Source organism: Larimichthys crocea, unplaced genomic scaffold (assembly GCF_000972845.2).
Source record: "Larimichthys crocea isolate SSNF unplaced genomic scaffold, L_crocea_2.0 scaffold469, whole genome shotgun sequence".
Taxonomy (NCBI): Eukaryota; Metazoa; Chordata; class Actinopteri; family Sciaenidae; genus Larimichthys; species Larimichthys crocea.
Window position 1 is genome coordinate 24,941 of NW_020856120.1, and position 24,405 is coordinate 49,345.

General features: G+C 43.0%; 4 protein-coding genes across 8 annotated transcripts in view; 2 read left to right on the plus strand and 2 right to left on the minus strand.

Moving 5' to 3' along the window:
• Positions 1-1,085: 1,085 nt before the first annotated feature.
• On the minus strand, positions 1,086-5,028 carry tk2 (thymidine kinase 2). 3 transcript variants are annotated; one of them, XM_010751824.3, is made up of 10 exons: positions 4,757-5,028; positions 4,234-4,271; positions 3,985-4,059; positions 3,780-3,833; positions 3,340-3,429; positions 3,124-3,197; positions 2,296-2,384; positions 2,116-2,195; positions 1,880-1,960; positions 1,086-1,743 (listed from the first exon to the last, which is right to left on the minus strand). In XM_010751824.3, exons 1-10 carry the CDS (start codon positions 4,929-4,931, stop codon positions 1,657-1,659), a joined length of 843 nt encoding a protein of 280 aa, XP_010750126.1. In that variant the 5' UTR covers positions 4,932-5,028; the 3' UTR covers positions 1,086-1,656. The 3 variants fall into 3 exon arrangements, with proteins under 3 accessions (XP_010750126.1, XP_010750127.1, XP_010750128.1); XM_010751825.3 differs by having other exon boundaries at positions 4,234-4,341; positions 4,757-4,892; XM_010751826.3 differs by lacking the exon at positions 4,757-5,028 and adding an exon at positions 4,462-4,734 and having other exon boundaries at positions 4,234-4,341.
• Positions 5,029-6,661: 1,633 nt separating this feature from the next.
• Positions 6,662-13,016, plus strand: aprt (adenine phosphoribosyltransferase). The gene is made up of 5 exons (XM_010751823.3): positions 6,662-6,830; positions 7,602-7,705; positions 8,597-8,730; positions 9,520-9,598; positions 10,260-13,016. The coding sequence occupies exons 1-5, from the start codon at positions 6,742-6,744 to the stop codon at positions 10,397-10,399; spliced, it is 546 nt and encodes a 181-aa protein (XP_010750125.2). The 5' UTR covers positions 6,662-6,741; the 3' UTR covers positions 10,400-13,016.
• Positions 12,633-16,996, minus strand: cdt1 (chromatin licensing and DNA replication factor 1). The gene is made up of 10 exons (XM_010751822.3): positions 16,378-16,996; positions 16,065-16,217; positions 15,281-15,579; positions 14,979-15,173; positions 14,738-14,883; positions 14,509-14,609; positions 14,207-14,395; positions 13,889-14,053; positions 13,579-13,780; positions 12,633-13,271 (listed from the first exon to the last, which is right to left on the minus strand). The coding sequence occupies exons 1-10, from the start codon at positions 16,804-16,806 to the stop codon at positions 13,108-13,110; spliced, it is 2,043 nt and encodes a 680-aa protein (XP_010750124.1). The 5' UTR covers positions 16,807-16,996; the 3' UTR covers positions 12,633-13,107.
• A 4,195-nt stretch (positions 16,997-21,191) lies between these two features.
• The window catches only part of piezo1 (piezo type mechanosensitive ion channel component 1 (Er blood group)), an 85,042-nt gene continuing 81,828 nt past the window's right edge, over positions 21,192-24,405 (plus strand). For all 3 annotated transcript variants that reach the window (XM_027276619.1, XM_027276620.1, XM_027276621.1), the window contains exon 1: positions 21,192-21,734. In XM_027276619.1, the coding sequence (XP_027132420.1) occupies positions 21,671-21,734 (64 nt within the window). In that variant the 5' untranslated portion in view covers positions 21,192-21,670. The remainder of the gene's footprint in view (positions 21,735-24,405) is intronic.

Consider the following 24,405-nt stretch of genomic DNA (forward strand, 5'->3'; position numbering starts at 1 on the left):
TGCTCCCGGGGCCACAAATTTCACTCTACAGAAATACTTTGTGCCAGTAAACCCTCTCACAGCCCCATCTACTCCCATGTAAATTGGAGAGGAGAAATTTCCAAAAGGAGCAGGGAGCAGCTGTTCTTTCCCAAACACCCAAGGTCACAGGTTTTTAACATTCACCACTGAAAGTCGGCATGGAAATGGTCAACAAGATGAGGATGCTCGTAGTCATTTCGGCTATTTGATAAAATCTACGGTTTGGCATTTATGGCCAATTGTTCGAGGGGGTTCATTTAGAGATTTTCTGTCTCTCAGGAGAGTCAGTCAGAGAGCATGCGCACCTGCGCCTAATTGCTCTGGCCTGACCCTGGTTGCTTGGCAACCTCAGGCCTGCCTTTGACTAACTTTATTGAAGTCTCTGTGCTACTGCAGTGTCAATAATAATGTATGGGGGCAACAGGGCCACAGTCAGACACACTCTACATTTATTTAAAAACCCAAGCTTTTCTTTGTGTAAATTAGTTTGTGGTACTTTATTAGTAACATGAAGCATGAGGGCAAACAAAATTAAATAACTAACGTCTCTCAGTTCCATTCTGACAGTTTGAGATGTTTATAACAGCGTGGTCACAGAAACCGAACTCAGCAGCAGCCATAGTAGATGGAGTAGCAGGTGAACACAGGTGTTACCAATGGTAGTAATTAAGATTCCATTCCATTCAGGTCAGACAGTCAGGGTGCTGCTGTGGTGCATGTTGACATGTTCACCGGAGAGTCTCTGCTGCACTAAATGGAACTGAACCTTAATTACTCTCATTGGAAACACCTGTGTAGACCTTAATAGTTCACATCAATATGGCTGCTGTGAGAAAGGTCTATAGTGTGTTTGTTACTTAATGATCAGTAATCATGTGCAGAAACTGATATCCTGTTTCATGAGAAGCTTAAACATCAGATTTTTCTTCGTATGAAGTCTGACAGGTCTGTGCTTTTATTCATTACATATCTTTTATGTAATTATCTAGCTATCTGGAGATTTTAAATATAACAGCAAGCACAGCTCCTGTACCTTCAACTGACAAATCAGACCACAACAAAAATCAGAAAATGCCAAATCGGGGGGCATAATTTACTTAAAATAGAAAAAGAAACATGTCAAACAACACACTGTGTGTGTGTAGCAGGTGGAGGCTGTCACTAACACTCCAGTTACTTCAGATCAAACACTCATGTGTCTGAGGTCCCTTTGTAAACCACTGGCATCATTGATCAATGACGCTGTCAACAAGGTTTAAAATCTGTGTCATAAACTTCAAGTGCATTACATTACACGGTGAAATACAAAGCAAACTAATAAATAACAAAATGACACAATATAAAATGAAGCAGCTAAATATTCAAGGAGCTTGAAGAAAACTAAAGCTGATGATCTGGTCTGACATTAGCTTTGTGTCTATATCAAAAGCTTTTACAACTTTTACCTTACCAGTTCGTTACAAAGTTGGCCCATGATGACAAAGCAGTTTAAAATGCTCAAAATTCAAATAGTTGGTCATGAAAAATCTTAACAGATTAAATATGTAACAATTGTTAGTAGCAGCTTTCTGAGATCTTCTGTCACAATGTAGGGATGTGTTTGACTGTGTGTGTGTTTAGCTGCATGTTTGGGTGTCAGAGGTAGCTAGCTGATAAGATTTTATCGCGGTTTTCTTCATACTGGTGCAGCATCTTCTGGAGGTCATGGTCAGCAGGTATAACCTGCAGAAAAAAAAAACAATATATTATCATGAGAATATTTAACTATTAGGAACCGATCAGACTTACAGGTCAGCAGCTGCTACACATTTTAAGGACACAAAGTAAAGCAAAGCATCCTCTGGACGTGCTCACTTACCAGAACAGGGGCAGGAAGAGGGGAGGACGTTTGCTTAATGAGCCAGTCCTCATACAGCTGGTGGATGGACTCCAGGTACTCCTGGTGGGGACACACACACACACACACACACACACACACACACACACACACACACACACTTCTCAAAATCTTTATTCTCTATGAACACGTTCATTTCCTTTTCGGTGGACTGACAGCTTGTCTGCTCTGTGGAGTGTTTCAGTGTGCGTCCTCACCAGTGGAATGACTTTCTCCTCCTCTCTGCATCTCTGCTTCAGCCTCTCATGGCAGGTCTCAGGAGACGTCTGCAGGTAGACTGGAGCGAGAGGAAACACAACACACATCAACAAGCTGTTGCAGCTTCTAGCGGGATTGCTGTAGATCTTCAGACTTTGATAACGGTGACTCGTTCTTACCAATCAGATCAACAGGAATGGAAATGTTGGTTGTGATCCAATCAAACCACTCGCTGAGAACAGTGTAGTCCACCTCTGGCATTTTTCCACTGAAACAAACAAAGAAATCGACCTTTTACAGTCAGCATGTCAAGGTTCGCCTCAGAACTATGATATGATCTGCAGACCAGAGATTTTTCTTTTATATTAATATTTATATGTACAACAACACTGTATATCAGGAAGCAGTTATTTTATGGTAATATTGGATTAATCACGCTGTTGCATCAATGTTAGTAAGTTGGGGAAAACAGGGTTTGTTGTTAGTCTCTAGAAGGCGGCGTTAAAAACATTGGTACTGAAATGTTCAGAACACACTTGACACTGAGGTGAGAGCAGTGACAGTATAAAGAATGTACAGAGCATGAGTGACATCCCACAGGACTGCATTTGTGGTTCCGACAACCAGTGGTGGGGTTGTGCGGTGGTTCTCTCCCGCATGTCGGTGCGGGAGAGAAACACACGACCCTTACTGAAATGAATTGGAAGGCCTCGGTTTTTGCCACAGCGCCTGATTCTGTGTGAATCCGCGCTAAAGTCCCTTCACAGTCCTACCTGACCCTGTGGGCTTCCATTACACATTAGTAAACCACAATAGAAAATGTTATCCATATTACCCAATCGCACTGTGTTGTTTCCTAGTGTAAACAGTCTCATCCTTCCAGAGAGCATCTCAGCTCTAACAGCTATTTAACATACCAAACAGACCAAGAGCTGGAACAGTTATGCAGCAGAATCCATCGGAGCAGCATGAGAGTTTAGCTCTGCTGTCCATGCACTGAAGTTTACCTTCTGAAGAGATTCTCCACAAAGATGTACTTGGCACTGAAGATGGACCTCTCCATCATCCTGACAGGAGATGACTGGAAACAAGAGGAAACTTTAAGCATACACAGCTTAAGCAGTCACATGTTTGCATCACCAGTCGCCACAGCCATCAGCACTACTGGTCAACCCAGAGCATGAAAGCTCGTGATCAGAGATCAGAGCTAACAGTAGACTTACTATGGTCGACAGGTGTCTATCCAGCATGGTAAGTTGAACATAGGTCTGCAGTGTGATGCCCCAGCGCTCAGGATCCTCATACATCAGAGCCTGCAGGGACGGAAACAAACAGAGGGATCAGTTCAACTAGTTACAGCTAGTGGAACAAATCACTGGACACAGATTTCATCCGGATTATTATGGTCCCCACTTTTTGGTAGACTTCATGCCGCGGTTAAAAAAAACATGTGCATCAACCACGACATTAAAGCGTCAGTTCAACCAAAGTCTCAACATTTTCTCTACTGGTAACAAGGTAGATATTTTTTTGGTCTCCGAACCTGCAATAAACAATACCACCCTATGGGGACTCTTCATGCTCACAGAATCCATCCTGCAAATACTTTTAGGCCTAGACCTGATTAAGAAAAGTCTGTTAACAGCACTGTCCTGTACATTACCAGAGGGTTGTGTCCACGGACATTCCTCCATTTAGAGACCGGTTCAGTAAGGACCTGGAAGAACAAGAGAGGAGAGAGGAATAATATATTAATCATCACTTTCAACAAGAACACTCCTGACAAATTATTGCACTGAAACACTGGATTTAACAATTCAATTTTCATCCGCATGTTATTCAGGTGAAGGAAGAAGATGGGGTTGTACCTCTATATTGGTAGTTTCGCTGAAATAATTCAGACATGTTGTCTTCCCACTGGCAATGTTCCCCTCGATACAGATCTGAAGACAGTGACAGAGAGACAGGTGTTAACAGGACTGATAAGGAAAAGGGACATTCCTATGATTTGAGCTATGAGCTTGATGATTTGTACGTAATCACTGTAATTGGGTAGCAATGGAAAGCGCATTAAGAATTGCAGCCGTGTCTGGTGAGGAGAGGGAAATGAAACTCACCACTGCTTTCTTTTCCTCTCCGTTTCGCACCAGCTTCCCTTGGAAGGAAGACAACATAGTGAGACAAGACTTCAGCCCTTACAACTCCTCTGGCCTCAGGTCAGCAGGCTACAGTGAGGTCAGGGGGACAGACAGGTGTTACACAGGTAACAGTGCAGTGTGGAAGTGTTAGAGCTGTTCTGTTCTCAGGTAAGGCCACACACATGGCGAAACACAACAGAAACTTACAGAGAAACGAGTTCACGTAAACTAAGACATTTGGAGAACATTGGATACCCGCCACATGCTACAGAGCTAGGAGGAAGTCTCTACAGAGGCTGCTTCTCCACAGCTACGTTATTAGCCGATATAAATCAGATTACTTAGCAGTTTTGACTAACTAACGTCGCTTGTGTTATTTAAATGTCTCCTGGCGGACTCCTCCTCAGAAGGCTGGCCTGTGACAGGGACTCCTGTCAAATGTATTAAACCCTGTATGACCGTGTCCCAGCTCCCTGAAGGAGCCTGAAGGCAGCACACTGACCTGTAGCCAGGTGACACGCGCCGCTCCGCGCTCTACTCTGGACCAATGGGACTCTGCCGGCACGTGACGTTATCCTTTCGTTCAACCCACCGACGCCCGCTGCAGCCGGAGACACGGTGCACCGGGCAAATACACGACTGAACAACGACGTTACACGACAACCGACCGCCGACATCTCGCAGCACACTCCTCACATCGGTAACCCCTGTGGCGTGATGCAAACAAGAAGCAGAACCAGCATGTCTTCTTCGAGTTACATTAAAGTACACCATAGCAAACACAACATCGCCATCTGCCGTACAGGAGTAATAACAGCACGTCATGGTCTGTCGCCCTGGACTCCATAGAGTATATATACATATGGCAATATTGACAATAAAGTTGAACTTGAACTAAACAGCTCCTTCAGCAGCAGACTGCTACTCTCACCATGTAAGAAGGAGCTCTACCACAGGTCCTTTATTCCAACATTCCAACAATTAGCTATATGCCAAAACAGTTTTTGTATCAGGCTGTAAACATGCTTATTTCTGCTTTGACTTCTGCTGGACATTTTGATACAGACACCTATTGAGGTTGAAATGTTCTGTAGCCAGCTTCAAGTGGACCCTCGAAGAATTTTGCACTTCCACATTGACTTTATTTCTCAGACATGAAGACATGAGGTTGCCGCTTGGACTACCATAGGGGTGCCTTCTAGGGGCCCTTTAGCTGTGTTGTATTGAACAAAGTTCAAGTTCAAATTTAAAAACAAAATTTCTTGTCCTAAAGGTCCAGTGTGTAGAATTAGTTTCATCCAATTTACAACTCATTCAATTCAAGGTTAACCGCAGAACACACTACACAGGTGTGAGATTACATAAAATGGGTTTCACTACATCAGATCAATGCACTTGTTGCACACAGCACACCACAGACAAATGCATGCATGCTTTCTGGCACTGTACACCAATGAGACAATTTTGTATACAAGTCATATATTAGACTGCCGCATCCCCCTATCCCCTCAACTCTGCATCTTAGGAGACATATCATCAGTACAATTACATAATCACATTATAACTACACTGTTCACAGCCCTAGCTGTAACCAAGAAAACAATCCTCCTAAACTGGAAATCAGATCAGAGTCAGAATAGATCAAATTTCAGTGGAAAATTTGTCTTGTTTTTTCTCTTATTTATTCTATTATTATTATTGTTCTTATTTCTTATTCATTGTCATTTTAATTTTTTCTTTGCGGCTGTTAATAACATTAATAACATACACACACACACACACACACACATGTACAGCACATACACCGAATTCACCCATTAGCTAGGCTACCTCCTTGTCTGTCTGTCTGTCTGTCTGTCTGTCTGTCTGTCTGTCTGTCTGTTGGTCTGTTTGTCAGTATATATGTAAGGCCACACAATAACCCTCCTCATACTTGTTTACCACCAGAGATCAATGTTAACAACACCTGGTGTATTACTATGTAAATATTTACTTTCTGCTTGATTATTTACCCTATTTCTTCCTTATGTTGTTTGACTTCTTTTGTTCTGTAAATAAAAATAAAGTTGCAGCATTTTAAGGGTCCTGTCTAGAGTCACTATTTAGTTTGTCTGTTCTGGCCTACTGTAGAAACAGTGTTTCAACATGGCGGCCTCTATGAAAGAGGACCCGCATCCACTGTAGATATAAAAGGAGAATTAATGAATAACAAAAACAAAAAGATTCTTATTTTCAGGTGATTATACATGCATGAAACATGGGACCCAGATCTTACGCACTGCACCTTTAACCCTGTCTCCTCTTGTCATTTTTTTGTAAATATAATCTCTTTTATTCTTTTTTCTTGACTTCTTCCTTGTTGTAGTGCTATAGACCGCCCAGTGGAGGGCGATAATGTGTCTTTCTGGCACACTTCCAGGAGGAAGAGGAAGAGAGGAGAAATGAGCATGGAAAGGAAGTCAGTCGGTCTACAGTCAGTCGGTGAGCATGGCAGCGGACCGTGAAGCCAAACTGCAGCTGGTTCACAGACACATCCGAGCTTTTCCAGACTTCCCGAAGAAAGGCATCCTGTTCAGGTAAGACGCTCGCGCCACACCAGCACGCGGGTTCAGTGGCAGCTACATGCATTCTGTATGGAAGGCAAGCAGCGCGTGCTCCACGCACAGTAGGTCAGGGGTGTCCAAAGTTTGTTCAGGAGAAGGTCAGATCTGACAATGTGGAGATGTCCTGATACACCAGATATCCCACCAGTACAGTATCTGACAGTCCCAGCAGGCCACAAATAATATATTGTAAAAATGAAGCTTCAGGCCGCGTGGACCGTATTTTGGACATCCTGTAGGTGCTCGAGCAGATGCATGTCTTCCGCGTGTTGATTGCTTGTTGCCGTGGAAACAAACAACACCGGAAGTATGGACTGGTCTCGGAGCCAATAAAAAGACTTTGGTCAAGTCAAGGCTGCTGCAATGAGCTTAATGTGACATGTACATGTTAACATTATGTGAATTTAACATTCCATCAAACACACACACACACACACACACACACACACACACTATTTGTACCAAATTAGAATAAAATATTCATTCTATTATTTTCATCCTTAATGATATCATCCAGTCCTGACATGACTTATATAGTATATTCTCCATAACCGTTTATATGGCAGTCATTAAAGTCTTGTATCTATTTCCTGTGTTTGTAATTCTAGTTAGGATATGGAGTTGAGGAGTTATGTTTGCTGTGTAAACACCGCTTGGCTCAGTTCATTAACAGAAATTAGATAAATTATTCATTTCATTTTTTTATCATTAAGTAATGTAATGTAATGTGTGTCTGTCCTGCAGAGATATCTGTCCTATTCTGAAGGATCCGGCCGCTCTGACAGCAGTAACCGACCTGTTTGAAGAACATGTTCGGAAGAATCATCCGCAGGTTGATCTGATCGTCGGTAAGAAAACAGACGTGAACCAGTGTTCTTTATCTGATGAGAGAACAGTCTAACACTACCTTTATACTATATTTGATACACGCTCAATAATTATTGAAGGTTTACACCTCTATGGGCAGACATTCAAGTTAAATCTGTATGCAGATGATCTGCTGTTAACCCTCAGCAACCCTGCACCCTCTCTACCAGCTGTATTCCATACAGTCAAGTAGCCCAGATATATTGAAGACTGAAGATGATTGTTTGTCCCTTGACTTGTGGGGTAGAGTTTAAATATTAAATATGAATGTGTTTGACAGGATTGAACATATCATTCCTTCCATTAATTGAATTGATTAATTGATTATTAAAGTATTTCTGATTCTGATTAAACTGTTTTTACTATTTTTGCCTTTTGCCTAGATAAGTATTATTTTCTAGCACTTTACTGTGAATATAATTAAAAGAAAAAGTTTGTAGAGCAGTTTTGAAAGTGAAAAAGTTTCAAGAAATGTTGGAAAAGGGGTTGGAGATAATAACCAGGTTCATCAGTGACGTCAAACAGACTGCAGCCTGTCATGAATGGAGCAGTTGTGTGACACACTACACTGTGCTAGGTTTGCTGCATTAAACTCCAGCAGTGATCAATAACTAACAGTAACATCGGTTACAAACCATGACAGCTCCATCTGTCTGTGCTCCTTACAGCATTTACCACTGAAGGAACCTCCAAGCTGCTAGATGATCAGCCTGTGCAGTACCTGATTTCTAAAGATTTAATGATACCTCCTTATTAATACAGTCAAGAGTTATGTGGACTATCATCCTGCCCAATATGAGACATATCTTGCCCTATTGTTCCTTTCTAATCCATATTATTTTGTAAGGATCTTTCATGTTGTCTGTGTGCAGGTTTAGATGCTCGTGGTTTCCTGTTTGGGCCTCTGCTCGCCCAGCGGCTCGGTGTCGGCTTCGTCCTGGTCAGGAAGAAAGGGAAGCTGCCTGGACCCACTTTGTCTGTGCTTTATGATTTAGAGTATGGGAAGGTAAGGAACACAGACACACACCGAGGATTTTGTGAAAGCAATGTTTTGTTCTGTATTTGTCTGCCTTGTGGTAACACTGTAGACAGAATGTCAGTATCTTGTCATTGTAGTCCTTTGCTTTGTGTCGTTCCCCCTCTCCCTCCCTGCTTTCCTGTCTGTCTTCAGCTGTCCTCTTGTCTTCAGCTGTCCGCTCTCACAAGTTCAAAGCCACCCAGAGTCGGTGTAATATAGTCACTTGCAATAACCCACCTTGTAAGACCAGCACCCTAACCAAGCAGCAGCCACTGGTGGCTGTAATTCCTCAAACATCCACTTGAGGCTGGCTCCAGAAGTGAGTCAGTCTCCATAAGTCCCCATGTTCAAATGTCCAACTTCACAGCAGAAATAAACATGTTTACAGCCTGGTACAAAAAACTGTTTTGGTCTCTGTAGCTAATTTCCCCGTTCATGACAACTACAACAAGGCAGCAGCCACAGCCACAGCTTCAGAGACGTGTGGGTGAAGTCATGCATGTGCTGTCCATTCTTTATATGGCCCCAGCACAATTAACTCAAACTTCACCTCAGTCTTCTCTGCACTGTTCTGGTGTCAGGTCGTAAATAATAAAAAAAAAGGGCATGACTTCATGCAGAAAATCTTCCAGTCTTGGGCTGTAGGAACATTTCTGGTGTTTTTCTGGCTGCTCTGCTTCAGGGTGTCATCATGCTGGTATGTGATTCTTTGCTGCAGTCAAAGGTCGTGTGCAGCAGGGAGATTTTTTAAAATTTGCATTCAATGTGTTCTTCCAGGCGGAGGCAGAGATCCAGGATGACTCAGTGGCTCCAGGACAGAAGATTCTGCTCATTGATGACCTTCTGGCCACTGGAGGTTAGTTCTGCTTCCTAACAATCATGTTCATTGGACTGAGTGTGACTTGGGAGCAGTGTAGTGTGAAAGAACTTCAGCTGCAGAATGTGGATAGAACCTGCAGGCACAGCAGCCAGCAGTGAGTAGCAGGAGTCAATTCATGGAGGGTGGAGAGAAGGTTCACAGTGCAGCTGAAAGATCCAGCAGGATGTCGACAGAGGACAGGGAGTGTGAAGCTCCTCTGTGACAGGGAGGGGGCAGTGTCAGTTGAGAAGGGTTGAGTGTGGGTTTCTTTAGGAGAGTGGTTACTTCAGAGGGTTCCTTTTACAGAGGTAATGATGAGGTGGGTGGGGGAACGAGAAGCAGATGTCATTATCCCTTTTACACAAAGTAGTTAACAGAGGCACTCGGCTGAAGGAAAGCAGGAGGTGGGGGGATTGAGAAGAGTGGAGAAGATGGAAATGATTTTTTTGGGGGTTAGAGAAGAAAGACTGAATTTTAGATGAAATGGAAGAAGTAGCTGCAGACGAGGAGGTGGAGGTAGAGGAGATTGAAAGGGAAGGAGATCCTCAAAGTGCTTGGAGTAATGTCTAGTCAAAATTCCTACTATGGCCCGAGGAGTAACATTTCCAAACTGGCATAAAGGTGTGTGTCTTTGTGTGTGTCTGTGTGTGCGTTGCAGGGACTTTGTATGCAGCCTGTGAGTTGATGAAGAAGCAGCAGGCAGAAATTCTGGGCTGCATGGTGATCATCGAGCTTAAAGAGCTGAACGGCATCGAGAAAGTGAAACCACACAGTCTGTTCTCCCTGATTCAGTACTGAGGACCACCGTGCTGCTAAAACCAACCCTTGACTTGTTTAGAAACACCAAACAAGACACTACAATTCTGCTATTTCACTGTTTTAAAATTATAAATGATTTTTTTAATTCAACATAAATCTGTTGATGCTCTGGCTGAATGGGCTGGAACGCTACCCAGAGCTCAGTTTCCGTGGATCCTGAAGGAGTCTTAAAGTGTTTGAATGTGTAAAATATGAATGCATGCTGGGATCAGTGCCTGCACCCAACAGGAATCACAGGTACAGAGGGTGGATGGAGTGATACTAATTTAACATAGCATTTTATGTGTTATCTGTTGCAGACTGACCAAAAACAAACATTTCTCCTCCAATCCACTGTTTTTAATTTATTTAAATTTATTTAAGCACACACTGGTGGGAAAATAGGAACACTCAAAACGGTAAAAAGCCAAATGAAACAAATTATTACCTCAGTTAAGGCTATCAGTTTTAGTTTGTTTTGTTGTATTCCTCTGCTGGCCTGTGTTCAGCTTGTCATGATTTTCAAGACTGCTTAATTTTTGTTTACATCTTTGTGTTCATGCCACATTTAAATATAATACATCTATGCAGGAAATGACATGCTCAGACTGACAATGTGATTATTAAGGGTATTCTTCATGTGTGTCTGTTTAAACTTAATCACACATTTTAAAAATAAAAAAGATCTGTTTTCCAGACTGTGTATTATCTTTGATTGTATAAAGAAAGATGCCATGACAGCTCCCCAAAAGTGAACATCTGGATCCGTCCCTGGTGGCTGGCTGCAGTATAGATCATAAACATCGCCGAGGGGGGCTAAAAAAAACATACACAGAAAATAAATAAAATTACCCTTTGTTGTTCTTATCACGCTGATGTTCAGGCGTTCATTTTTCTAATCAGTTTGGTTTTAAAGGTGCAGTGTGGAGGATGTAGGATTGATGAGGATTTAGGTTTTTATTACTTCACAACTCTTTTACATCTACAGAGGCCACCATGTCAAACCACCATGCTTCTAAGTGAGAAACTAAAGTAACAAAGTAAGATATTTGTAAAGCAGAAGACATTTATCAGGGCATTTCAGCCCATGTGTTCCACCTCTTTTGAACTCCCTCCAACATGATTGGCTAATACTACTATTGGACTGTAAACACAAGCTAGAACATGTTTAATGCCAAAAAGATGAAGGCTAGATTAGATCTGATGCAAACAATGGAAACACTTTGATAACCAAACACTACAGACACATTTTAGTCAGTATCCTAACAGTACTGCAGTTGAAAGCCCCGGACAGAACGAGGTCCAATGTGTAGGATTTAGTGGCATCCAGCTGTGAAAATGCAGACTGCAATCAACTGAATACTGCTCACTTCTCACTTTCTTTTCTAAGTTTGTAGAAGAAACTACAGCGGTTATTAAACTCACAGAAGGCCCTCTGTAGAGCAGGGCAGTTTCTTGCTATATGCAGACTTAATTAAATTGAATTGAATTAAAAGACAGGGAAGTGAGACAGCTGTGTCTTTATTTGTAGCCAGGCAAACCCCCTCATTTGTTGTGTGAAGCACTGCTAAGCTGCTATGATAGGGAAGCTGTGACTGTTTGTGGGGTAACCATGTCATTCACTGAAGTGAGGAGAATAACTGACACCATTAACAATTGCATCATGGCATAAAAATAATAACATGATAGCTTTTGCTGATTTCTGTTGATGTTGTGCAGTGGCCTCAAATGTCAGACTTGTGCTACTACATACCACAATCACAGAAACTGATCCAAAATGGTGCTGAAGGGGTTACAGTGTTACATGTAAATGTTTCTGAAACAAGTATTATTCTTACTAGTTTTTTTTTTGTTTGTTTGTTTACACATTAATATGGAGGCTGGTCCATTGTATTTGTATTCATTTAAGTAAGTGAAGTTTTCTTTTTTTACTGTTTTGGATTGGTGGGGAGAGTTTTTATGTCACCTTGTTTTCCAAGTTTGATAAACATTTTTCAAGAACATGCTGCATCTGTTGTATCTATTAATGTACTTCTGCCTGTTTTCCTCTTAAAATCTCTCCCTCAGAGTTTGACCAAACAGCTAGACACAGCCCTGCTGTGACACACTGGGCCGTTGAATGCATCAAATTGAATTCCATTCACAGGCAGAGAACAAACTGAAGCCCTAGTGACTAGAACACGTGCATATTTAATAAACTGAATTTATAGAAAATAAAAATAGGAGGCAGCAGTGCTCTGACAAATGTTTGTATTTCTTAAACATGATCAAACATTCATCAGTTCTACATTGTAGAAAACAGATTTGTTAAAAAGACAGGAGGCAGACCTGCACACACCAATGTTACAACTTCATAATAAAAAAACAAAAATAAAAAAACTCTTCACTGTAACAGAACTGTAGTTAAAACAGCCCATTTAGCACATAGCAGTACCAGAAACAGGTCTGATCAGTCCCATGTGGCCTCGGGTCCCGGAGCTGTGCCTAGATCAATGTGTGCCTTTTTTCCACCCTGGAGCCAGGTTAGAACACACACACACACACACACACACACACTTTTAGACATGCCTGCTACCAAATAACCAGTGACATCGCTTAAAAAAAAAAAAAAAAAAAATCAAAACAGGTCACTTTAAACTTTAGCCGGCTGGCAGCACGTACGCCGAGGGCCTGAGAAGAGGAGCAGTGAAAGGACACAGCATCATCCATCAGAGTCTCTCCTCTTCTCTTAGTCTGCTGTTCAGTTTGTCCACAACAATATTGAGCTCCATGTTCTTGTTCAGCTTCAGGTAGAAGTCCTTCCTGATTGGATGAATAGTCAGCCAGTTGGCAGCCACTTCTGCCAGCAGCCGGATATGTTTCTCCATTTCACCTGTTTGAGAGAGGAGGAACAAGGAGTCACATAACAGCTCTTTTCTGCACAATTTTAAGCCTCAGAGAGCTTCAGATTTTTTAGTAGATGTGGTCAACATGTGCCAAGCGAGTCAAGCTAAACCATGCAGTGGAAATGATGCTGCAACAAGCAACCACAGCAACAAGTTTCCGGCCACAAAATAAAGTAAAATGCTCTGCCTCAGCTTCTTTCTAATTTTTCAGTTAGAATATTACAGACACATTGTATGGAGGTTATTGGGTTGGAGGCTACTCCAACAAACCACAGCTCTGCTGTTTGAACCAACCTGTGCTGAGAGCAGATCTGTAGCTGGCCACCATCCTGTTACAGGCCACTTCCATGATTAAAGCCGGCTTCTTCTCAGCGATAAAAACGTTCCGGAGAATCCTGGCCAGCTCTGGGAGCCGTGACATCATCAGCAGGCGATCCTCCTGGACAGGGTTTCGTGTCATGGCTGCCTGGAGCTTCTGGGCTTCTTTTGCTCGAATCTGGAACACAGACAAACCACTCAAAACAATGAGCCACAACATGGTTTCTGAAGGGGAAAGGTCTTAACAGTCCAAACTGCCCACTCCTGCACTACGTCATGTACCTACCCTTTCCAGTAAGGACTGGGACACTCCTTTCAGAGCAGTTGGGACCTGGGCTGCAGGTGTAGCTGGTGTCTGAGGAACTGTTGAGTTGTGTGGAGATGTCGTCTCTTTATCATCCGCAACTTTAGCTTCTGTCTTCAGAGCCAGAGAAACCAGCGCCTTCTCCATCTGAACGCACAGACAGAACACATGCTGGATTACTATGCAGTCATGAACAAACAGCAGACATTACAAGTATTAAGCATGACCACTGATTACACATAATTCATCTCAAATAAATAAACAGACACAGATGTGTCCACTTTAAGACTGATACAGTACCTTGGGTGTGATAAGTGAGCGGGCTTTGTCCAGCACCTCCTGAGCTGTGCCCAGTTTCTCAGTGTGAGGAGGCTGAGGCAGCACGCTGGTTTGGATGGTCGGCACGGTGTCCACATTGAAGCGAGGGTGCCAGCGGGTCAGTTTGTCATCTGGAACAGACACCGGAGGAACCAACGAGGACAGGAAAGCCTGCAGACAGCAGTTAGAAGAGAGGAGACCAGGTGTCAGTGTAGGATTCATATGCAGTTGCTAATCACTGCAACGTGAAACCGAATGGAAGCCGTGCTGGAGCGGCAGCTGACCTTGTGGTGTTGTTTGACGACAGAGACCAGGTTCATGTGGAAGATTTGTCTTCTCTCCAGGAGACGAGAGGCTGTGAGGAGGGGACGGGCTTCTCTCTGGTCTGAGGAAGACAACCACACACATAAACAGATAAATGAATGTAGAGGACACATCACGCACACCATGAGAACCCTTGAACTGGTCCAAGCTGAGAGACACTAAGATGTAAGGACAAAGTGGTGTTCTCACCAGAGGTGATAACGGGCTCCACGGTGAGCTGGTAGCTGCCCTTCTTAATGCTGCTGTTGAAGGTTGGAATGTTCTTCTCCTGTCTGAAGGCGTACGCCTCAGGAAACACTGTCTTTATCTGAGCCACATGGCTCTCCTCAAAGCGCCTGCAAGGTGGACAAAGAGAAACAAACATTAGTTTCTACAGCCAAACTAACCATCTTAAACCTTCTGGCAGAGTCGAGTGAGTCCTTCCACCTACTTGTGCATCATGTCCTGAACTCCCTGCTTGAGCTTGGTGAAGGTGGCCGTCTCACAGCGATTGTGTAGCATGGCGACCACTGTGTCCATGCTCCTGAACATCTCGGCCAGCACTTTGTACTGGTATGGCAGGGACAGACCCGGAGGGGTCGCCTGGGCGAGGGTGTGGTACCGCTGGTATGCTGGCTGCTCAGCACTGAGGGACAAGATAGGGGAAAAACACTTAGGTTGTACTCTACAGGTGGCACACTACATTTGCTGTGAATACAAATCAGAAGCCTGATACTGTCTGACATCACTCACCTGCTCTGGGTTTGTGTCTCACTCTGCTTGCTCTCCTCGGCCTCCCTCTCCTCCTTCCTCTTCTGAGCTTTAGCTGCGAGCTCTTTGGCACGTGATACAGTCAGCTTAAGGGCCTTTGCGTCAGAGGTGGGGGGTGTGGCAGTTTCGGGGACATGGGGAGTGTTAGTGTTTGGTGTCGTTGCACCAGCTGGAGAGGCAGAACCAGAAGCAGAGGTAGCGGCGTTGGTCATTTCCTCGCCGTGTTTCTTGATCCTCTGAAGACGAGCCTTGAGTGTTGCAATGTCATCTTTGCACAGAGCCTGAAAGAAGAAAATAACTGTGGATTAACATGCTGATGAACTCAGGGCATGTGGTGAGTCTACATGGACTACACTGATAGTGTCCTAGTGAACCATCCACACCATGATCCAAACAGTGTGCACACAAACACATCACTGACGGCTTAAACTAGAGTGTGTGTCTCAGTGTGGTGAACACTCGTTTTCAACTCCGCGCGTTGAAGCACTGCAGGTCACGATAACAGTTCACACACTCTCCGCTCTGAGCCAATACAAACACACTGTGTTAAGAAGAAGATACACAGTACTGTATTAATCCCCTCAACTGGGAAATTATTTTTTTTCACTCAATTTTTATTTACATGCATTTTTAACCCCAAACACACAGGTACAAGGCTCATAGACATGCAAACTGGCGCCCTGCAAGCAGTTGGGGGGTTCGGTGCCTTGCTCAAGGGCACCTCGGCAGTGCCCAGGAGGTGAACTGGCACCTCTGTTAATGTTACCTTGCCGGGCTGTCCTGTAGTGTTCTTGGCGATGACCCGACTCCTCTGCGGGGAGCTGCTGGTTCTGATGTTAACGTGGTCCACCCCGTGCTGTCCAGCCGCGGGAGCTGCGGGCTTCTGGATCACCTCAGCGGGCAGGGACTGGACTACAGCCTGGACGTACACACAGACCGGACAGAGTTCAGCTCAGTGTTACACATGTGACATGTGACTGTGGATTTAAGTTTGTAGGCTGACTGCCAACAAACTGACTGTGCTGGTCGCCATCTTTGTTTGGATCAAAACAAACAAACATTCAGTGCGTCAACATTACCTGAGGGGAGTCCAGGGGGAGGACCAGTTTCTTCCTGGCCTTCCTCTTCACTACTTTCTCCGGGACCGTAGCTTTAGTGTCCCTGTCGGCCTCCTGCCGTTTCTTCTTGGCCGTGCTGTGGTCGGCGGTGGCCGAAAACACGGCGGCCCCGACGTCGAACTCAGCCGACGTCCGCTTCGGTGTCCGTGGACTGGAGGTGAAATGTTTCTCAGTGCTGACAGCGAACCCTCCATCGCTCAGCCCCACTGCCTCGTCGATAACTCGGACAAACTCTTCGTGGATAGAGGACGAGCACAGCTCTTTGTTTTTAGAGGATCTTGACCGTGTGGTCCCGGATGAGCCGCCGCGCTGCTTCGCTGCCTTCACCGGCCCGCCGGGGATACCTCTCTTCCTCTGCGAGAAGAAATCCGTAACTCGCGGCTGAGACATGCTGCTGCTGCTGCTGCTGCTGCTGCTGCTGGAGACGGACACCGAAAATCAACGTTACAACGAACAGTTAAACTGCACCGGACTACCGTGAACCGAAGCCGATAACGACATAAATAGCAGCCATCAACAATGGACCTCCGGAAATGTTCACACTTTACAGGAAGAAGAAAAGAACTTTCGCGCGAATTCAACAAAGGCACGCCCTACTCTGCCTCTGATTGGTTAGTAGTCGCTGCGTTCGTTGGTTGGGTTGGTTAGGGTCTGGCATGAGGAGGGGGATTGGTTAGGGATCGGTGAAGAGTATCAGGACAAGCCAATCAGAGGCAGAGTAGGGCGGGTCGTTTCGTGGCCACGTCCGAGGCCAGTAACAGAAGGATGGGACATGATGAAGGAGCAGTTATTAAAGTCACACTTTATTACTGAAACAACCAGTTAACATCTGTCCAGCTGTTCTGATTATTTCTTTGATAGAATATTTTATCCTTAAAAAAAAAAAAAACGTGTTTGTGTGAGGACACAGGCTCATCCTTCTTATATTATGTGTAATAAAGCTATAAAGATTGAAGGTAAAGTAGTTTGAGCCATTAATAAGTTGCCTCCATCAACTACACCAGCCTATAGCTGAGAGGGTGCAATCAAAAGTTGCTGATGTTTTTTTATTTTACTCTGTATTTCAGTGGAGTTCTTAAGATAATTTTATTTTTTAAAGTTGGCACGTCATCTTCTTAGTTAAAGACATGAATTCTGTCCTGGTGTAATGACTCCAGGCTCAAACATTACATGATTAATCATTCCTGACGATCATCACCTGCCTCACATATCACTGATCAATGGCACACACACTGCTACAGGTACCTTCATTGACAACAAGCTGTTACTGCTGCTTTTTATTAGTTGGCCTTTGTTATATTAATTTCCTCAAAAGGCTGTGAAGTTTTCCTGGAGTGGTAACATACTCAACATACAAATGTCTCCTAAAGGTTATTTTACATAAGAGATTTTACTTTGGAAACAAATGATGAAATAATAAAAGAGGAACGTAGATCATCATACTCTCATTCAGTTTGATCTAGTGGGATCCCCCACAATGATCATTAGCACAGCTATCACAATTTGAATGGGTCATTTTATATTTGAGTACTCTGTTTTAACCATCTCTTAATCAACACACTCACAGACTTTTGTGCATTGTGTGGTTCCCTTTTGCTTTGCAAGGGAGCCAGAGAAGGAAGAGTAGCAGCAGTCACATTGTCTTTACCACTCGTCCTATGCCATACACACTGATCATTAATATAAAAGGCTTATGGGGCATTTAGATATAAAATAAGTGATTGGTCTTTTTTTTAACCTTTAAGGCTTACATAAGTATTTTTCCACTGTTGTATGTTTGCTTTTAGAAGCCTGAAGGGTTTGAGTTTGAGTTCAGCAGTTCCTCTACAAGAGGTCCCAAGAAAAATGGGGGTCACCCAATGATTAAAAATAAGGAGAAGGATGCATCTCTGTTGCGTGTGTATTTATTTTTTCAGAGATATCTCTGATTTTGTAAATTATTCATCTAGAAATCCTAAATTAACAATCAACACCTGGACTCTCTCTCTCTCTGAGGCTGTCCGGCACAAGCAGAGTCTGCAGAGGGTGGAGGTTGTGCAGCATTGTCAGGTACACCTCTCACCCAGGTCAGACTGTTTGCCCTCCTCCCCTCTGAGAGGCGCTACAGGACTCTCTAGAACCAGAACCAGCAGCTGTTATCTTGTTCTCTATAACTCTGCACCCAGGTGATAAGCCCCCTCCCTGCCAATGACTGAACCCCCACTGCCCCATAACTCTACTACCACACTTTACTTCACATTTCTATATTTATTTATATTTGTATTTATATACAATTGTTGACTGTAACTGCTGCACATGTTGTATATATCTTATCATATTCATTTCAACATATTTATGTACATTACTCCCTAAGCGGTCATACATTCATACTTTTCATTTTCTCTTTCATGTCTCTTTCATTCTTCAATTTTCTCTCTTTTCTCACAAACAGATTCAAAAATAGCTTCTTCCCAAAAGCAATAACCACCCAGAACTCTCACATGCACTAACTCCTACATGGACACATGGACTCTCAAAAACCATACCTACTGTGCAATACTTTACAATGTGAAATACCTACAATGTGAAATACTCTATTTTCAATGTGAAATATTCTACAATGTGCAAATACTTTTTTGCAATATTTCATCCCATAATGTGCAATACATATATGTAACACAGCATATGTCACCAAATCTATTGTAGGCATATGTACTGTGCACCACCTCCTTTTCTTTGCCTCTGTTTATGTTTATATTGTATATTTTTATATTTTTATGTTTATATTTTTTCACTGTTGGACTGTTATTGGAGCTTGCCATTGTAAATGCGTATGTGGACAATAAAGGCATTTTATTCATTCTATTTTATATATTATATTTATTTAATTTGTTTCTCGAGAGCACAAGTTATTTATGTCATTATGTCAGAATAACAAATGTTGTTATCTCGAGAAAATAGGATCATTTTTTTCCCAAATCTCAAACCCCTCACCTTCCCCCAACCCCCAATCAAGCTAGAGAGAGAGAGCCTTGAAGTGGGTATGAAACTTGTGAAAATCATGAAAGATCTATCTATCTTTTTTTAAAAAGGGCCAGATTTGACAATGTGAAAATGCCCGGGGGTGAAAACTAACTTTTTAAAAATAAAAGTTACATAGAAAAGTGCACTGTTCTGTAACAATTTTGTTTTCATTGTTACAATTAGCTTTAAAAAACAAACAATGACAATGTCACCAAATCTAAGCCAATCAGGCGTGAACACATCCAAAAACCAGTTCTTCCTTTCTTTCACATCTGGAGTCAGATAACAAAGACTTTCACATCTGGAGTCAGATAACAAAGAATAAATTGTATGCAATACGTTAAATTGGCATGAAGTTGATACAGATCTTAACCTTATGTTCATTCTAAACATGACTTATTATGAGTAATGCAAAGTCTGTTAACATTTAAGTTAAAAAAGTATCACTTTTGCTCTTGTCTTTAACGAAATCATTCAGAAAGTAATATTTTGTGCCACAATTACAGATATATGACACCAGCAGCTGTTCAAATTCTTCATTATGTCAACCAAAGAAGCCAAATCTTCCAGCCATACAGTATCTGACAATGCTAGGAGGCCATAAATAATAAATTATAAAAACAAAGCTGCGGGCGCATGAAATCTGCCATGATTAGCCCCCGGACTGTACTTTGGACTAGAGTTGCACGATACCCACGGTATACACGGTACCCCGCGGTGCCAAATCAGAACCGTCGCTACTATACTAGAAATTTTACACGACGGTACTACCGTGGATTACTATACTACCGGTGCCAGTCTCCGCTACATAGCGGCCGCCTCTGCTCTCCTCCCGGCTTCTCACTGCATGCTACTCCTTTGTAAACAAACCAACATGGAACCGCAACCGAACTACACAGCTGCTGAATGATTGGCTGTTTGCCTGTTACTGGTGACGTCCAGGGATATGATAGGCTGTTTCCGCACGCTGGGTCCGCCCGTCTGTTAGCTGATTGGCTGTTCGTGTGTTTCTGCCGGCAAGAACGAACTCCGCGAAGACAGCTCCGCTTCGATAGAAACTCGCTTCAAAACAAACAACAAGCTAAAGTTCTGTCTCGCCCAGACACGAGACAACACACTCACCATGGCAGAAGCACCGGGCCCGAGCAGCGAGTCTGCCGTGGCGTCTTCGTCAGTGGCAACACTAATTTTGCTTAAAAAACAAACGTCGTTGTTTCAAACTAACTAACTAATACATTGCAGTTTATAAAAATAATAATAATAAAAAAAGGCCGCAGTATCGCGATAATACCCGGAACCGCGATACTTTGTCTGGTATAGTATCGTGGTTACTCATTTTAGTATTGTGACAACTCTACTTTGGACATCCCTGATCTAGATTTTATTTGGTTTGTAGAAACATGGTAGACTCTGTGGAAGAGGACCCGCTCACTCTGTAGATATAAAACCTATTCTAAGGTAACTACAACATGTTTTCAGTAATTTCATTCTTTCAGGATTTTCACAGTGCTACACAATGACGCCATGGTTTCACAGTGTTCATTCGTACGCTTGGGGGCGCCACTGACACAGCAATCGAACTTGGCTTCACTTGCAGTCGAAGACTTCCAGTATTTCCAGGGCCAGCTTTGATTGACGTAGTCATGTCACAAAATGCCAACCTATGAACACGCCATCACGGGTCTAGAAATAACCCGGGTCATTATTGTCGCTGATGCTGAGCACACACCTTAATCTATGACTTTGTAATGAAAGTCAGGCTGTAAAGAGGAGTGCAGTGCTGACTGTGCTGGGTTTACAGTGTGCTGTGTGTGAGCAGGGCAGGCAGCGGGGAGGTGACCAGCTGCAGCAGCAGCAGCAGCAGCAGCAGCAGCTCGCTGGTGAATAGCTCCTCTATGAACGCCCTTCAGACTCACTTGCCTGTGAATCACATTTTCCACCTACAACACTGTTACTTCAGACTGGGCCCCTCCGGAGGAACACATGCAACAAAAGCCTTCTTCCTCTTGGAGAGTCGATCTGCTGCCACACACACGAGATCAACACGACTGTAAACTTTTCTTCAACTTCAACACTAAACTTTTTTTAATCTTTTGATGGGACATCATGAGAAAAGATCGGAATAATGTTGTGTTCACTCCTCTGTCACATTTAATCAATCAGCCCCGATGGAGCTGTTTAAGTTAGCAAACCAGTGTCCGGATCGATTATTGATTTGTTGATGATCGAGTGAGTATCGATCTGAACTGACATGGATCTTCAGGTGGTTGTTTGGCTCTTCTACTGCTTCCTGCTGCCCACCGCGCTCTTAACAGGTAACTAACTGAACTTTTTTATTTGTTTGTGGGAAAGAATAAAAAGTTCTGTTATGATCCACGTGTGTGTGTGTCACAATAATCCACTTCGATCCACGCTGACGTGAGTCCCGGTAACGTACAGGGTGGTGACTGCTGAAGCGGCTGGAGGGAAAACTCGAACCTTTGCAGCGTTTCTTTGGCGTGTGTGCTTCCGAACAACGTGACCGCAGATGAAAGGCTCGGGATCATCTGATCCTCAGCAGCAGCACATGTACATGTAGACTCATGTGGAACTTTTCATTCTAAGAAACTCGAACGGCTGTGTGTCACTGTCACCTCCCGTTGGTAGACATTGTTGCGAAATGCGACAGTGGGTCGAGTGAAGCTGTGAAAAAATGAAATGAACTGTGTGTGTGTGTGTGTCTGTGTGTGTGTGATCTGTGCTTTGGTGTTGGAATGTTAGCCGAATGAAGTGTGAGTCTGAACCTTTGTACGGGTCAGAAGTTACTTTGTAGAAAGTGTGCGAGTTAGCTGAGAGACAAAGAAAAAAGTAACTAATATTTCGAACGGGGAGGACTTTGTGAACCACGTGATGCATGTGAAACTTGAAAACATACTAGGCAATATCCACTGCTGATATAAACAGAGAGTTTCTGGAGCTGGCTGTGGCTGTGGAGCACTGAATATTGTTCTTCTGATCACTCGAACATATGAGCTGTCATCTCAGACCCAGCCTTTTCCCGTCCAGGGACCTCTCTTCTATTGTTTAACGTACTAAGTGTATTATTTTATGGATATTTTATTTTTTTTCTTTAAAAAAATGATTTTAAAAATGATTTATCCTCCCTAATCTGGTCATTATTCTATTAGGTCTTTGGTGTGACTTCATTTATTACTCAAATATTGTTATTGGCTTTTGAACTGTAAACACATGTAAACCAGTCAACAAGACCCTAAACAGCATTCACAACATAATAATTAAATGATAATAATAACATAGAAAACTTACATTAAAGAAAGGAGGGAGAAAAAAAAAGACATGTTACAGAGTTACAGAGCCTGTGATCTGATATGTCCCAGTGTCTGTAGCAGGGAATTCTAAGTTAAAATAATTCAGAAATGACTTTGGCCAGACTCTGTAGAATCTCTGGGTTGATCCCCTGATCGTATGCTTCAACTTCTCAAGTTTCGTTTGGCTTCATTTGGTTTTCTTCACAGAAATGAATGAAATGCTGACTGTAGTTCTTTTAAAATCTGGTTTGTTACAACACTTTTATACACGCAGCTTAGATGAAGCCTGACGGATCCCAACCAAGCAGTATCCTCTGTGCAGGGCCAGCGTGGACACTTTGATTGATACATATAGGTGGCTTGTTTGAGCAACAAGGCTTCATTCAGCTGTTGCTGCCAAGACATCAGCAACCAGAGCCATCACACTGAGCTTCAGAAGAAACATGTGGGTGACATCACAGAGACTACGTCTATGTTTCACACAGTCTATGAACACGCTGAGTGGATTCGGACCAGGCTCTGGCTATTTCTTTTCATGGTCTGTGTTAATTCACAGCTGATTACTTGAGCCAGCTTACAAGACTGTTACCTGTTCTTCCTGCTTGTAATTTCCTGCCTGAAATTTGCCTGCCAGTTATATTATCCTAAAGCTCTTTTCAGACTCACTGGCTGTGATGCGGTGCGTAAAGATGTCAACCCTGTCTCTATGAGTCAGTCCTTTCTAAAGCATTGTGGGATATCAGCGTGGACTTGTGATGTGGTAGAAGAGGTGTGGTTGGAAGTTTAAAAAAATGATAATGATAAAATTTAGTTTGAACTACAGTTGAACTAACAAAGGAGAAGTGACGGCCAAAGACTTTTTGTCTTTCGTAGCTGTGGAGACATTTGTGTGAAAGAAAGTTGATTTCTGAGCCCCCTTTTTTGTATCACTTCCAACATTATAAAGACAAACAAAAATATAATGCAGTAACGTTGTTTATTTACACAATTCTTTATTTATACAAATCAACACACCCAGCAGTAATTAGCAAGGGGTGGTGGAAATGAGCAGTTACTTTCAGTCCCAGTGAATTTGACATGCAGTATGTGTCAACGGCTACTATTTCTGTTTTTTGTCAGTTTTTCACACATGGAGTCTGGAAGTCCTACTGACAGCTGCTAGTGGTTATTCAGCACATTGATCCAACATGGAACAGTAACTTACAGATGTTAGAAGCCATGTTTAAAGTGAACCAATGCTTCTGCTTTAGATAATTTGTACAGTATATCTAGTCTATTATCTCTAGTCTCACACACTGGGATGATCAAGAGATATAAAGAGACAGAGCAAGACAGAGACAGAGAGAGACACACAGAGAGAGAGAGTGTGTGTGTGTGTGCGTGTGTGTGTGTGTGTGTGTGTCCTGACAGGATGTCACCAGCTAGAACTTGCAGTGTTTATGTCAACGGTTCATATGAGTTTCTACTGAGTCAAAGGAAGTGAAACATGCCAATAAAGCTGCCAAGACATTGCCACACATACACACAGACATGCACATGCGCATGCGCGCACACACACACACACACACACACACAAACACACACACACAACAGAATGTTCCACTCTACAAGTCCATTCATCTATCCCAGCATGCATTTTGTATACGTGTCACTCCATAAACAGCTGTATACATCAGTG

Coding starts and splice junctions, on each gene's coding strand:
- tk2 (XM_010751824.3), bottom strand. CDS start 4,931: ATGTCGGCGGTCGGTTGTCGTGTAACGTCGTTGTTCAGTCGTGTATTT. Junction 3,834..3,984: donor GCGAAACTACCAATATAGAG/GTACAACCCCAT, acceptor TTGTTCTTCCAG/GTCCTTACTGAACCGGTCTC. Junction 3,430..3,779: donor TCCGTGGACACAACCCTCTG/GTAATGTACAGG, acceptor CCGTCCCTGCAG/GCTCTGATGTATGAGGATCC.
- aprt (XM_010751823.3), top strand. CDS start 6,742: ATGGCAGCGGACCGTGAAGCCAAACTGCAGCTGGTTCACAGACACATC. Junction 7,706..8,596: donor GCAGGTTGATCTGATCGTCG/GTAAGAAAACAG, acceptor GTCTGTGTGCAG/GTTTAGATGCTCGTGGTTTC. Junction 8,731..9,519: donor ATGATTTAGAGTATGGGAAG/GTAAGGAACACA, acceptor GTGTTCTTCCAG/GCGGAGGCAGAGATCCAGGA.
- cdt1 (XM_010751822.3), bottom strand. CDS start 16,806: ATGTCTCAGCCGCGAGTTACGGATTTCTTCTCGCAGAGGAAGAGAGGT. Junction 15,174..15,280: donor GAGACACAAACCCAGAGCAG/GTGAGTGATGTC, acceptor CTTGTCCCTCAG/TGCTGAGCAGCCAGCATACC. Junction 13,781..13,888: donor CCCAGTCCTTACTGGAAAGG/GTAGGTACATGA, acceptor TCTGTGTTCCAG/ATTCGAGCAAAAGAAGCCCA.